Source organism: Lonchura striata, chromosome 14 (genome assembly GCF_050655825.1).
Source record: "Lonchura striata isolate lonStrDom1 chromosome 14, ASM5065582v1, whole genome shotgun sequence".
In the NCBI taxonomy this organism is placed as follows: Eukaryota; Metazoa; Chordata; class Aves; order Passeriformes; family Estrildidae; genus Lonchura; species Lonchura striata.
In genome coordinates, this window is record NC_140716.1 from 12,400,762 (window position 1) to 12,415,461 (window position 14,700).

The 14,700-nt window shown below is 37.1% G+C and overlaps 1 protein-coding gene across 43 annotated transcripts in view; it reads right to left on the bottom strand.

Annotated features, from left to right (window-relative positions):
* RBFOX1 (RNA binding fox-1 homolog 1) overlaps window positions 1-14,700 on the bottom strand; it is a 1,274,894-nt gene that overhangs the window by 43,862 nt on the left and 1,216,332 nt on the right. For all 43 annotated transcript variants that reach the window (XM_085591760.1, XM_085591759.1, XM_031506147.3 and 40 more), the window contains one exon: window positions 4,093-4,225. In XM_085591760.1, the coding sequence (XP_085447886.1) occupies window positions 4,093-4,225 (133 nt within the window). The remainder of the gene's footprint in view (window positions 1-4,092; window positions 4,226-14,700) is intronic.

Sequence of the window (14,700 nt, forward strand, 5' to 3'; positions counted from 1 at the left end):
TGAGAAAGTAGCACTCGAGAATGTTTATTTTAACAAGAGGAACAGCTTCTGAATAGTCTCTGTTATTTCTCCTTCACACTCCCCACAAAGTCGCAATTCTATTTAGGGTTGGGTTTGGGGTTTTTTTAACTGTTCTTTTCAAAGAGAAAAAAGCATATTTCTCTCCCCTGCTTTCCCAGGAAAGACAGCAGAGGAGGAGATAGAGACTGAAAGCTAATTCTCTGTTAGCTTCATCAGAGCTGAAAGGAGCAGAGAGGGAATGTGAAGACAAAGTCATCACACACTAAACTTGTGAAGAATTTAAAGCATAGGATGCTGAAACAGAAAGGCTCCTCATTAGTTTCACTACTCCTGCTATCTACTACTGCTCTACTACCAGACAGACCATGACTGGGTTTTCTTGAAACAGATTAAATATCTCTCGTTTCCTTCTCCTGTTGCACCATTTTGAGTTTAAGCTCCCCATGCAGTGCAGATCTCCAAACTCTAAATTTTCGTTTCAGCATTCTCACATAAACCAAGCTTTATTCCCCATTTCAGTGTCAGGGGGGTTTAAGATACATAAATTAATTATATGTAGTTATAAGTCAGCTGCACATTCTCATGTTCCAAGGCATTAGAGGTGATGACACAGATGCTAAAAGTGAAATACTTTCCATGAGCTAATAAACAAGATACTATCTCAAGGAATTGTGAAAAGTCTCAATCAGAAGTGAAGGATCCATTAATTACTGGGGTAGTGCCATGTATCTCATAAACAGTAATTCCATTTTCAAATGACACATTTTAAAGCACATGTGCTATTCTTTGATTTATAAGAAAATAATGGCCTTAAATAGGGTTATACCCAGCAATTTCCCTGGGACCTAGCAAAGCCTGTCTGCTGCTCCCCAGTAAGTGGGAGGCACAGCAGACAACACCTTTCAACAGGAACCACCACAACTCATCCTGCCTTATGACCACAAGACCTGGAGGTAGATCAAAATCTAAGGTTAATGAAATAAAAGAAAAATAAAGGAGGTAGTTGCAATCTTCAGCTTTATATTTTGTAACTACATGCAGATTCTTTCTTGAAATATGTTTTCTAATTAAACATTGATGGATTTTAATGTAAATTTATTATCAAGATTATATCTGTCATTATGGAAAATGTGTAATTTTTTAATGACTGAAAATACTTAAGTATAAAACTGTTTACTTGGCTGTAAGGCTGGGCCCCTTCCTTGAGTTAAAAATAATAAATTGCTACTAAGTTGATTGCAGAACAGCATTCAAAACTTACTCAAATTTTCTTATCAACAAGTTATATTCCAAGTTGTTTGCGTCCTTCTCTAAGCTGATTCATTCTCTATGACCTCTTTACTATCTTATTAATTATCCTTAACTTCTATTTACATTGTGACCAAAAACCACATTGTCTTATTTTCATTGATCACAGATTTTTTTCCAATGGAAATTCCTTATTGTTTCTTTGATGGTTCCAGGATAGAATAGGTGAGCAGAGAACAAAGAATCATTCAGCAATTCCACTTTACACTCTCGTACCAGTGAAGATACCAACATGAGATCTAATATGCCAGCCCAAAAAAATTAAGGGAAAATAAAGCTTTATTACCCCAGCTGTGGATCAGTGCAACAGAGATATGTGTGATTTCTGTACAGACTCATGAATTACAAAATGGGCAATTCAGAGAGCAGGGACTTATTGGAAAGCATGGGTGGATGGAGAAACTTCAATAATCTGAACTAAGACCGACATGATTTAAGACAGGGCTTAGTAAGCGAAACCTTTTGCAGTGTCAAATTCTGTTTGGTGGCAAGGTGAGCCCCAGCTTAGGAAGAGTTCCTGGCAGACACCTGGAAGGCATCAGAGCAAGATGATGGGACCTGTGACAATTCAGGGCTGCCTCTGAAGCCGGATTTGGCACCAGCATGAAGGGAATGAGCTCCAGCCAGCCTGTCCAACCACCCTGCAGAGCAGTGGGAGTGCTGAGCTGAGCTCCTGGAAACCAGTTCAGTTGGAGCCCTGCTGGACCTGCCTGCAGAACCTCTGCACTGACTTACAGCAGGAGTTCTCTGTGCTTACACATCTAAGTTGCTGCTAAAGGTGCTGGCAATCAGCAGTACAATTACATGAGGAGATACATATGCTACACTTGGAAATGGAATTCTTGCTACTGAGTCACTGAACTCATTATAATAATGTATATACCACCACACACATATACACATAGAGCACCCACATGTGGCCTCTTAAATTAAGGCAAATTTAAGTTATTTACTCAGCAAAAAGTATTGGCTTATTTTGCAAATACTAACCAAAAAGTATTGTCCAATTCAAAAACTATCACACACAGAGTTGGTAATTATTTTTGTATATATCTTTGTGACTTTGTATTTAACTAAAGTATGATGTTAATGACATGAGGAAACTGAGTGACCCACCTTGTTATCTCACTACATATGGCACTTTATGTTCAAATTTCAGAATTTGTTTTTAAACAAGGTGGAGATGGAGAGTCCACTTTCTTTAGATGCAGTATCTCTTTGGTAGCTGAGGAATTCTGACTGAAATGTGAACACAGGGCATTCTGAACTTGTTTCCTTCTTTGCCACGTGCAAATGCCTGGACTGACTGACTGAGAGTGTGGCAGCAGAAGGATAACTGTGGTGGGACACCATCCTTGCCCAAATTCAGGCAAACGTCAGAAAAGTGCCTTCCTCCAGTAGTGGTAATACTGTTTTTCTTAATAAACTACACAAAACACTCAAATAAATCAACAGAATGCACTTTTACAAAATAACCTGATTCTGTGGCATGATTTTTTACATTAGTTTTTAGAATATCTAATTTCTTTGAGATAATAATTGCCCAATGTGACAGAATGGTCAAACTGCCTGTATAAATAAATCCCTGAAAACTCAGGCGAAAGGCTGACTGATAAGATTAGCAAATTTGTCTGGAAAAAGTTGCTCCTTTTGGCTTAATGGAAGCAAGGTTTACTGAGAAACTGTGGGAACTGGTGCAGGACACCCGTCACCTACTGGAATGGAGCAGGGGGACAGGGGTTGAGCTGGCAGCTCCTGCACAAGGGGGACATCCCCAGTGGGGCCAAGGGGCTGCTGAACAGGATTTCAGAGAGGGCAGGGAGAGAAAAAGAGAGAGAGAGAGAGCTAGAGCTCACCTTCTCTCAATGCCCATACCAACCTGACCCCTTCCCAGAAAGATCTAGCAACTCTACAAAGAGGTAGTGGCAAATCAAATTTTTATAACAAAATACTGCTCTGGCCTAGGATCTGCTAAGTTTTCTGATTTTATATATTTTCCAATTTCTTGACAGATGAAAATCTTTTGCTAATATTATTAGGGTTTTTGTGTTACATGAAGCATACAAAGCCTTTCTGTGTCAGCGTTTGCAGAGCCACAGGAAAAACTGTTTATTTTTTCTTTCTCCCAAAAATATACGTAAAACAATCTTCCAAAATAAAGAAGATATAGAGTTACTAGAAATTAATACTATGAATTCTTCTTAGTTCCTTAGTGTACTACTTGGTTTTAGTAAATGCAGGTCACTGACAGCAAAACCTTAAGGCATTATATTTAAGCAAACGTACATAAAACCCATGGTCCTGAGAGGAGAACCCCAGATTTCTATCATGGCAAAAATGGCAACTAGAAAAACTAAGCAAACTGCAAGGAAAAAATATATATATCAGTATTAAAAAAAAAATACAGCACTAAGCCTTCAGGTGCAGAGACAACTTTCAGCAGGCGATTTGAAGAAAAAGAAGTTAACTCGATCCAACCTCCTTAATAACCAGATGTTTGCGATCATCAAAAATATACCTTTAGCCGAAACAATCTCCCTGTTCCGGAGCGTTCCGTTTGCGGGAGCATTTACATAACAATATGTGACATCTGAAATGCTTAAGGCCACCAAGCATGGCAGTACAAATTACAGTCATTTTTCAAGGCGCCGTGCGAGGCGCGGGTGCCGGGCAGGCACGGGCCGCATGCGGCAGGGCTGGGAACGGTGCCCAGGCTCCTGGGATCCGTGGTGAGCCAGAGGTGAGGGAAGCAGAGCTCCTTACCCGCCGTAGGCTGGGATGGGAGGAGGGGGAGCCGCTGCTCGGAACGTGTTGTACACCGTGCGACCTCGGCCTCGTAGGTGGGCACCTCTGTACGCGGCGGCTGCGGTCGCAGCCGGGTAGGGAAATCCTGGCACTGCAGAAGGGAAAAAGAACGGGTCAGTGAGCAGCACCCACACTCTGGAGCAAGCAGTGGGGTTGTGATGGTGTAAAATCCTGCCTGTAGCTGGACGAGGGAGTCGCCAAAGTGTTCTAGCTCGTCGTTTTGCACCAATCTCTGCGCGCAAAGAGCGGGCGGCAAATTTGGAATTTGGATGGCAGTGTTATTTATGGCTCTGAGTTTCTCAGAAGACGCTAATGAAAAGAGTGGTGGCTGGTTCAGCCAGCACTACTACCAGGAGACTCCCGAGGTCCAAGTTCAGGCTCAAATTTATAATGTCAGAGATATTTGCATCACATTATTGGATCTGTCTTCTACAGTCAGCCCTGTTTTGAGTGGGGGTGAGACATTAGAGACTTAGGTGACCTCAAGTCATCTAAATTATCCTGTGATATTGCCAAATGAACAGAGCTTTGCTATTGTTTGAGAGTTGGATTATTAACCAGCTCTTAACTGTATAATAAATCAAGGAGAGTTTTTCCTCTCTCTTCTCATTTTTTGGGGTTGCACCATGTACATAACAGTACCTTTCAGTCCTTCAAAGGCAAAAGTTGTATATCTTAAGAATACCTCTGAATCCACGTAATATTCAGACCAAATAGAAATAACTTAATCATGTAACAATGAAATTAACTCAGACATTTTTATATTGTCATTGGATCTGTGAACATTAATTACCATTCCATGTGAGACTTAAAATATTTTAACCAGCAATTGAACAGTAATACAACATTAGAGGCTTTCCTTATGTAAAACTTCTCTCTTCATAACTTTTTAATTGAAAAAATAATAATAAAACCCCAAAACAAAAAACAAAACTTCCCACTTTGATTTCTCTGCCAGTTTTTTAAGCAGTGCTTCATTACTTCACTTTTCCTTTGTACATGTATTGTGTACCAATGTTTGAACAGGTATTTCTTGAATGAATTCATCAGTGAGATGAAATCAATGAAATCAAATCCAGCTCAGGTTACATCATCAGGTTGGCATCAGGTACATCAAATGTACTTGACTGTGTTTAATTTTAATTTTTCAGTATATAAATAAAAAAAATGAAGCAAATATTGTTTAGCAAAGCCCTAATAAAAAGCAAGCAAATGGAAATGTTGTATAACAATTTTCAAATCCGGACTATTAATTGATTTCAACCCTCATTTAGCATCAAATTTTAAAAGAAGCCTTGAATATGAAAAAAAAAAAAAAGAAAAAATTCACAACTTTTAGATCTTGCTGGCTGAACATGTGAAGGCAAATACCATAATTATGCTGATTTCTTTATTACTGCTTTACTGTGGTGGCTTTGGGGCTTTGCTAGGTCCTTCCCTCCGACAAAAAGGTTACACAGTAATTCTGCAAAGATTTACATGCCTGTGATACAACATAAACCAACCTTATGGGAATGCAAATAAATTAGATCCATCTTAGAAAGTGCAAATAACATATTTTATAAGGAGTATAAAAGGAAAGTGCCAAAATCATAAAGATGAACTTGCAGAACTCAATATTCTGTTGATAACTTTGCAAGCAACTACATTAAGTCTTAAAGGAATTGTACTGGAAAATATTTCTTTTAAGGAAAACAACATATAAATCATCCATGTGAAATCTGGCTGCTGTAAATACTTTTGCATATTCAACAAGGTTGAGTATTGACCAGTGTAAATAGCGACAGCCTTGTATAAAAATTAATGCAATATGCAGAGTAAAATGCAAAATACAGTTTTATATAATGTTCAGAGAATTACAGACCCACTCCCTCCAGTCTAATAAGTTCTCTTTTCCTTTTTCATCCAGCTGTTGCTCCTTTCCAGTTACAGGTGTTGGACTGGATGGAGAACTGATCTAATCCAGGGCAGATATCTTTGTGTAAGAGTGATGCTCAGCTGCAGTCTGCCTGCCTTAGAAAAATCACTCCTTTCCAACTCATAGGCTTTCCTAGAAGTAAGTTTCTCCAAAAAATTGATTATTAGTTTGTGTCTTAAAAAAGAAAATGCAACTAACTAAATAAAAAGAAACAAACCCAACACACCAGTGCTCAGAAGAGTTACTTAAGCAAATGAGTGTAAATGCATTTGAGAGTACAGCCAGGAAAAACTGATATCTGAAATGGTGGACATGTTAAATGATAAAGTGTAGCCTTTAGGGACACTCTTAAACTGTCAAAATCAAGAGACATTTCACTGACCTAAATGGCAATTACAAAAAAAAAAAAAAAACCAAAAAAACAACAAAAAAAACCCAAAAAAACCCAAAACCAAAAACAAAACAATAAAACCACCTTAACATTTCTTCGCTTGCATCTGTAGTTTTCTAAATATTGATAGAAAATACACTTTCAGAAGAAGAACAGAAGTGATAGAAACAATCCAGCTAACTCAAAAACAGCATAAGCTCCAGCAATGTGACATATGTAACACGACTGCACGATATAGTCTGGAAGTCCTGCCCAGAGTTCTGTTCCAGTAATTAATTCTTTGTAATGAATTCTATGTTTGGCAATATTTACAGCAGTTGTTCTTTTAGGGTCCTGAGCAAGAATTAAAACCAACTAGAATTCTTGGGAAGCACCAAGGAATTGCCTATGTTTAAGAATGAACCCCCAGCATGGTTTGTGAACATTTTTTCCTTTGAATTGTACCATTCAACCCAGCTTTCACACAGACATATTAAGATACATATTTTGCAACAACTGAGCATTTATCCTAAATTCTCTTTATTCTCCATGGCAGTCACACGTTGGAAAGAATTACAAGGAGGGTCATTGACCTCAAATCTTTGACAGTGAATGCTTTCCACAAATAAATGCCACTGGAAAAGCAGAGTGCCCTATCAATTAAGTCAAAAATAACTTTTTTTTAAATTATATTCTTATGAGAAAGGCTTTCTCTTAACAAAAGAGGAGAAAAAGGGAGAAAACAGAGACAGCAGGGAGAATCACTTAGTCCATAAGAGTTTACCAAATCCAAAACCTGTAAGGGAGGCTCAGCAGTCATGGGAGATGCTAAGACAAGACTGTGATTTTTTTTTTTTTTATCCTTTTCAAAGTATCTATAACACAAAGGATGAGTTTGAATGAGAAGCCTGAAGTAATGTAATTGTTTTTCTATGCTTGCCTTGCATTGCTCTCTTAATAATACATGAAATGTCTAAAGTAAAGCAAAGCACTAAAAAACTTAAGAAGCAATTAGTGGAAGGCAGAGCAGTGAGGTGTACCTCTGTCAGGAAGAGGATCAGACACGATGGAAACTAAACATGGGACTAAAAGTGGCATTGCAAGGCCTTACCATCAAGTGAGATCTAACAGTTGAATTTATCCCAAAAATTGATTTGGGTCTATCTGAACATCAGAGTCTTTTAAAACACACTTTCTATTCTCAGGCAGTAATAACAGAGATTGAGATTAGAGGTAAAATAACAGGTTTTGTTGCCCTGGATTTGAGTTCAGAAAAAAACCCATACCACTCCTTCAGCCCAGCTGAGAAATCAGATGGGTAGGAATATGTAACAACCATGGAATTTATTTTGCTACCAACTTTTTAATATCCTCACCCCAAAATAACCAGCAGAAGTGGCAGCATTAGAACACAACTGAAGAATGGACTTCATAAAAAGAATTTTATGAAAAGGGCTGTCCCATCAGGAAGTATTTAATGTTATTAACCAGTCCCAAAAGTAATGAAGATAGTAGCCAGGAGGAGTAGAGGTTTTAATGACTTACAGTTTGTAGGTCAGCCTTCCTTAGTGCCTCAGTGCCAAGCTGCTGAAACCCAGTCAGTGAAAATGCTATTATAATGGGGTTGAGAATGTGTTTGACTCTCAGCAGGGAAGCATCTGAGCCCACTTCTAAGCAAAAGTAGCTTAAATTCATCAAAGTAATTTGATGACTGCAATTCTTCTGATATGTGACTGAGAAAAGGCAGATTTCTCCAAATGCACATTGATGATAGGAGATGATAACATGAGGTTATAGAAATAAAGACTTTTCTAAGGACGATACATAATCAAACATCAAGCCATAGAAAACAACTTACATTTTCATCTAATGGCCTCATCCATTCTGTAGATATTCATTCTGCTATTCAAATATGAATGAGATTGCAACCACAAAACGCAGCTCCTACAGTCACTCAGCAATTTTAATTTTTCAAGTTAAAAAATCAGAGGATAAATAATATGCTGTAGAAATCTTTGTCTTTCCTTAATATAATTATCCAAAATCAGACAAATCATCAACTACAGCCTAAATGAAATTGTTTTAAGAACATTATGGTGGTACAATTTCTTTTTTAAACCTGTTTGTTCTATTTTTATACTTAGGGGGATACAATTTTAAAATGTATTAATTGAATTAATATTGTCTACAAAGTTTTCTCTTCTTGCACATTGTAAATGTGGAATCACTGTCACTTCAGTGAACTTAATTTTAAATCTCAAACATGAAATATGGCCAACAAATTGCCACATTTAAGCAGTTTAATTGGAATAAACAGGATTCATAGTAGTGTATCAGCAAAATTTAGATAACTAATGATTTTATAGAAAAATCAAATAGGAGCATAAGGAAGAAAAACTTAATCTTTGAGTTCACAGATGAAATTTAATCAAATCTTAATTTCTCCCTGAAGATGTAATATAAGCATTTGTTTTACTAATCTTTTATTAAATTAACATGACAGGGAGGTGCACTTTGTAGGCACCACATCTCAACGCAGGCCTGGAAAAACAAAGACTGAAGGAGCAATGAAAAGCATGAGTTCCCAAGAAGAGGAATATAACCTGGCAAAAAATACTTAAGGGTTATACACTGCGTATTAAAGTTTTAAAGCTATGGGATAGATGAAAGAGCAGCAGATGCAAAAGACAACAGGGGGCAGATTTTGTATCAAAGTCATAAAAATATACAGCCACTTTAATGGGCAATTATTCTTCACATTTGTGCTGCGGTTTGAATTTGTATGAGGGTGCCATATGCCCCAAGAAAGGTGTGCCATCAAAATGGATGAGCAGATCTACCTCTCATCACTCCTAATCTCTCCTCCTCTGCACAGAGTAGCAGGTCATCTGCCACCAAGAGTTTGCAAATGTTTTATGGTGAAGTGTTTGAATGTTCCGTCGTGTTTGAATCGGTTTATCGCTAATTTACTGCGGCACAGTTGAACTGCTAGAAAGACAGGGAGACACATTTACATCATGCCCATAGTTCAGGAGGATCCCCGTCGAGGAAACACAATAAATTAAAAACAAAGAGATATAATGGGCAGCATGCTGAGAAAGGCTAAGCAGAATAATCTATATGATATTATCTGAGATTTCAGGAACAGAATCAGCAGTTTATCCCAATGTGTGCTGTGTTCTCCCTTCACTGTAATAGTAATAAGTGTTATTAAGTGGCATTCTTTGAATGAATTATAAACACTGTGCTAAAGAGGATTTGTGCATTTAAATACACAGACCAAAGCACACTGCAAGCAAAATGTAAGCTCTGTTAATAAAGATTTTAACATGAAAAGGTATTTAAATTATATATAAATATATGTACATACACATATTTCAAATTCAGGGTAAAAAAAAGAAATATTTAGAAAGTTCACAGTGTTTAAAATTACAGGCTGAAAATACTTCTCCTGCCACTGTTGAGAGATGATTTTCCCTGGGATCTAGTTGTGAATTAACTGCATTCAAAGGAAATTTCCTGTACACATCAAACAGAGTTACAATTGGTCACTTCTATTTCTTTCTTTCACAAGCTATTTATCTTTCTAACCATTTTTAAAATTATAGACCAATTATTTCCTTACCATTGCAAAAAAAAAAAAAAAAAAAAATTACATGCCGGAATTATACACTGTTGTTTAGGAATGAATAAATCTGTATTTTGGAGAAACCCCTACTTATAGGACATTCTCATTTGAAATGCATTAAAAAGGAAAACAAAAATCTCTAATTAATGTACAAGTCTAATCACCATTCTCCACATGGAAGAGTAATTTTTCACTGTTCATTTGCTCAGTGTAATCTCAAAACTGACATAACAGAAAAGCAATGGCCTATAAATCTGCTCTCATTTGTTTCTTTAATATTCATATTCCATTGAACTACAGCTGCTTGTTGCTGCAGTCTATTACAACATGCAAAACTGTCGATAAAAATATTATGAAAGGCAAGATGTGTTTCTTCATGGCTCTGTGTGCCATTTATTTGGAAAAAAATAACAACAAATGACTCATGGATTGTCCCTTAGTTTGCTGCATGCTGGGCGATTAGTGATTAATTACCTTGCTGCAAATTGACATGGCACAAGGAAATTGACACAGCTCTGATTAATTAACTTTTTTATGCAAGACAGTTACTTACAAAACACTGCACACTGTAATTGAATCCCTTTACATAACACTACTGCATTAAGTTTCCTGTCAAATCCAAATTAGCACCAAATTTCATGTAAATGTCGTGAAACTTTTTATACTGAGGTACATGCAAAAGGGGACAGACAACTGCTTTAAAACTTAAATTTTCAAATATTTCAGTCTCAGAATGGGAAGAATCAGATTTTTAAATTATTCCATACCAAACCATAATGAAATGCACACAAGAAAGTCCCATAAACTAAATATTTCAGTAAAAAGCAAGCTACTATTAATTCCTATGTTAAATTATAGGAAGGCACTTAACTGTTCAAAGAAAACTTCTCACCTACTTATCATAAAGTTCTTTTCAGATCTAATTGATCTGTTATTTGAATGACTTTGATACGCTGACATCCTTGTAATTATTTTAAGTGTAGATATTATTTTAAGTCTATTCTTTTTGTTTCCTCTCTTCTCATGTACCAATAAACAATCCACTTTTGGTTTCTCTGTATATTGCTACCATGACATGCCAGTAATTTATAACCTTCTGAGCAAAACCTTGATGCCCAAGCCTGAAAACTGTCTTATCTTCCTTCCTAAGCTTTTTCCAGGTGAGGGTGGCTGGTCACTGGCACAGCTGCCCAGCGGGGCTGTAGGATCTCCATCCTTGGAGATGCTCACAAGCTGTTTGAGCATGGTCCTGGAGAGCCTGCAGGCTTTGCTGCTGGAGCAGGGGTGGACAATGTGTTCTCCAGGGCTCCTTGCAACCTCAGCCACTCGGATTCAGCCATTTTGTGATTCTGTGGTTATCAGAAATTCCCTTACACCTCACCCTTCTTTAACTGGATTGCATATGCAGCCACCTGACATCACCCTAAGACATCAAGAGGTTTCCAAGAACAAGCACAAGAAAATGGAGGATGTGAAGGGATACAAAGGAATGGGTAAAATGATTGAGAACTTTTTTTTAAAAGCTATGTAATGAAACCAAACTACACCTTTGAATTTAAAAAAAAGCTATAACTGGTGATAAAATTACATATGATGTACTTAAAATCAAAATGAGAGTACTGCATAGCTGAAATTACAAACAGGTGAGGTACAAAGAACAGTTGGCTTTTGAAAAAGGAAACAACTAAAACAGAAGGAAAAGCTCAGAAGGAAAAAAAGCACCCAGGCCATAAAGGAAAAGAAAAAGTAGAGATCAGAGAAGACACGTTTGATCTTAAATTAAAGAACAATCTTCAAATATAGATGATCAAAGTGATCAATATCTTGTCTGGTGTTCCCAGTTATTGGACAGCTCTAAGTTTGAAGCCAATGGAAGAAATCCCCTGTGTCTAACAAAGCACCACTTCCAAGACAAAAGAAAAAGGCCATGGTTGTGCAAGGCTGAAAAGTAGCACTGCTATAATGAAGAGATGATGAGTAGCACTGCTATAAAGCGATGACAAAATTTAGTAATTTGAATGTTTATGAAAGTCAATTATATAGTGACAAGAAATACTGTTTAGATGACACAAGGATTCCTAAAGATCAACCGAATTATTAAACTGTAAAAAGAACACTGCCAGAATGCATTGGGAGCAATTTAAGCAGAAAGTAATAGAGGAAAAACCCAGCTGTTAACCTAATCCAAACCATAAAGGAAAAATTGTCAAAACAAAGAATTGCACCTGCAAAGTCATACTGATACTAAAAATGTTAATTCTTAAGAAGTACTTATTAGCTGTGAAATTCAGGTTGAATTTTTCTGTACACAGAACAGTTCCAAGAGCCATGATTCAGTAACAACCATCACAAAATAGAGTGAAAATAAGGTGTGCCTTTATTTGAAACCAAGTCCTACAAGCTAAGCTGAAAAGCACAAAATTAAGAGTTTGCTATCTGAGAGACAGGATGATTTGAGATGTACAGTCAACACTGAGGGTCTAGTACTAAAAATGAGTGACACCAGCAGAGAGCTTACAGGGTACAGAGCCAGGGAAGGCAGCATCCAGAACTGTGCACAAAGAGCTCTGATGTACAATTGCATCACAGAACACGATGCAAGATAATACTGAATGTAATTCTCACTATGTAAATGTAATGTACGCAGTAAATGTAATTACTACATGTAATTGTCAGTATTTAGCTGCATTCTGAGAAGAGGAAGCCCAGTCCTCTTGCCCTAAATGACAGGTTAGTCACCAGTGCTCCCAGTGGCCAAGCGCAGTGTGTCCACCACCAGCAGAACACCAAGGGAAGGCACCTGAGCTTCCAGCTGTCCTTGGCCACACACAGTTTTTATTATTTGAACTAAAGGACAAAGATATTCTCCATAATTTACTATCTTTCCAGCTATCTCCCACTACCCACATGTGGGGTTGTGTATAAGTGGAAAAAAAGTCTGTGAAATAATTCAGGATGTGTCTCTCTTTCCAAAATTCCTAAGCCTGCTAGTTCAGACTCACTGACAGACCACAAACAGACCAACAGAAGAATGAGGGTAAACAGCAAGGCCCTGAAAAACACAGTTGTGGGAGTGAAACAAAAGCCACATTTACAGATTTTGGATTCACACAATGTATTTTAGTCATGACTTATAAGTAAGTAATCACTTAAAATATGAATAGACAGGAGGTAAAACGAGTGTTATCCTGAAAATAGTCACAGAAAGACAATACAGAACACCAAAAATACTGTAGGGGGAATTTCAGGCAACACCAGCAAAAAAAAAGAAAAGAAAACAAAACAAACCAAAAACAAACAAAAAACCAAACCAAACCAAAAATACCTGAAAGAGGTTCTCTTTACAGTTAAAAACAGGATGATACTTAAATCAATAATGCAATGCAATGCGTATTAATATAATTTTTCTTTTTTTTTTTTTAATTTTGTACTATCTTTCTCTTACATGAAAATCAATGGTGTCCTGCATCAAAGCAAGGCCCAACACAATGGGACACAACAGGTTATAAAAACCCTCTAAAGACACTTCAACATGAGATGACACCAACATTTCTGTACACTTCTGTACATCAGGGAGGGAATTAGGGAAAGCCATTCCCTTCCTGCTTACTATTGGTATCTTCTTTATTTAAGCTTTCACTTAAACACACTGTATTCAACATACAAATGGGAAGGGCAATTAGCACATTTTTCATGGTTACTACTGGGTGATTCTCTTCATAAATAAAGGCAATTAATTCAGGAATTACACCAAAAGATAGTTTGACCCCTATATGTTCAATAATAAGGTTTTTGTAGCCTGGAAATCATGCATGGGATTGCTCCTCTCAGATGTATGCACATTTCCCTTTGGCAGGATTTTTGCACCCTCAGTCAGAAAAGGCAGACCTACAATGGTTAATTTGGTTAATTAATGGCCTAATCACAGCCTCCTTTGCAGGGGTGCTCCACCTGCTTCCTACCAAGCAATAAGAAGCAGAAAAAACCACCAAGATGTAAATACAATGCACTGATCTATATTTTATCAGTGATGAAGTGACTTTCATTCCAGTTTAGCACAAGAAAAAACAGACCAATTAAAAATTTAGTTTGCAGAACCTTTCTACATTCAATTCAGAAATATTGAAGCGCTGGCAAATTATTTATACCACATGAATACTCATTTTTTAAACTGCTCCTGACCCATATTCTAATTCAAAATGGCAAGCCAGCCAAACAGTTAAATTAAGAAAAACTACAACAATAAAATCAGAGCAAATGGATTATTGATGACATTGCAATATATGTCCATTTGGATTGGATGAGGTCAGTCATGGCTGACACAAAAAACCCAAAAAGAAGGATACACCCAGTGCCAGGAGCATCTACCCTTCACCTGCTTGGAGTGGCAGCAAACTGCCATCATTACAGTATAATTTTCAGGTAATTACATGTGTGCAACAGATTAAACGTGACAAAATCAACAGAATCAACGTTTCCAAACCAAATGCTTCCACTAATAATTTAGCTCAGAAGCACGCTTTGAATCACCTTTTGAAAATTTCTATTTTCCCTGTGTAATTTTCTTGGTATTGAAAATATCCCAGAACATAATAGAAATGTCAAAGGTCTTCCTTCAATCCATTAGTAACGCCACAGGAAAATAAAACC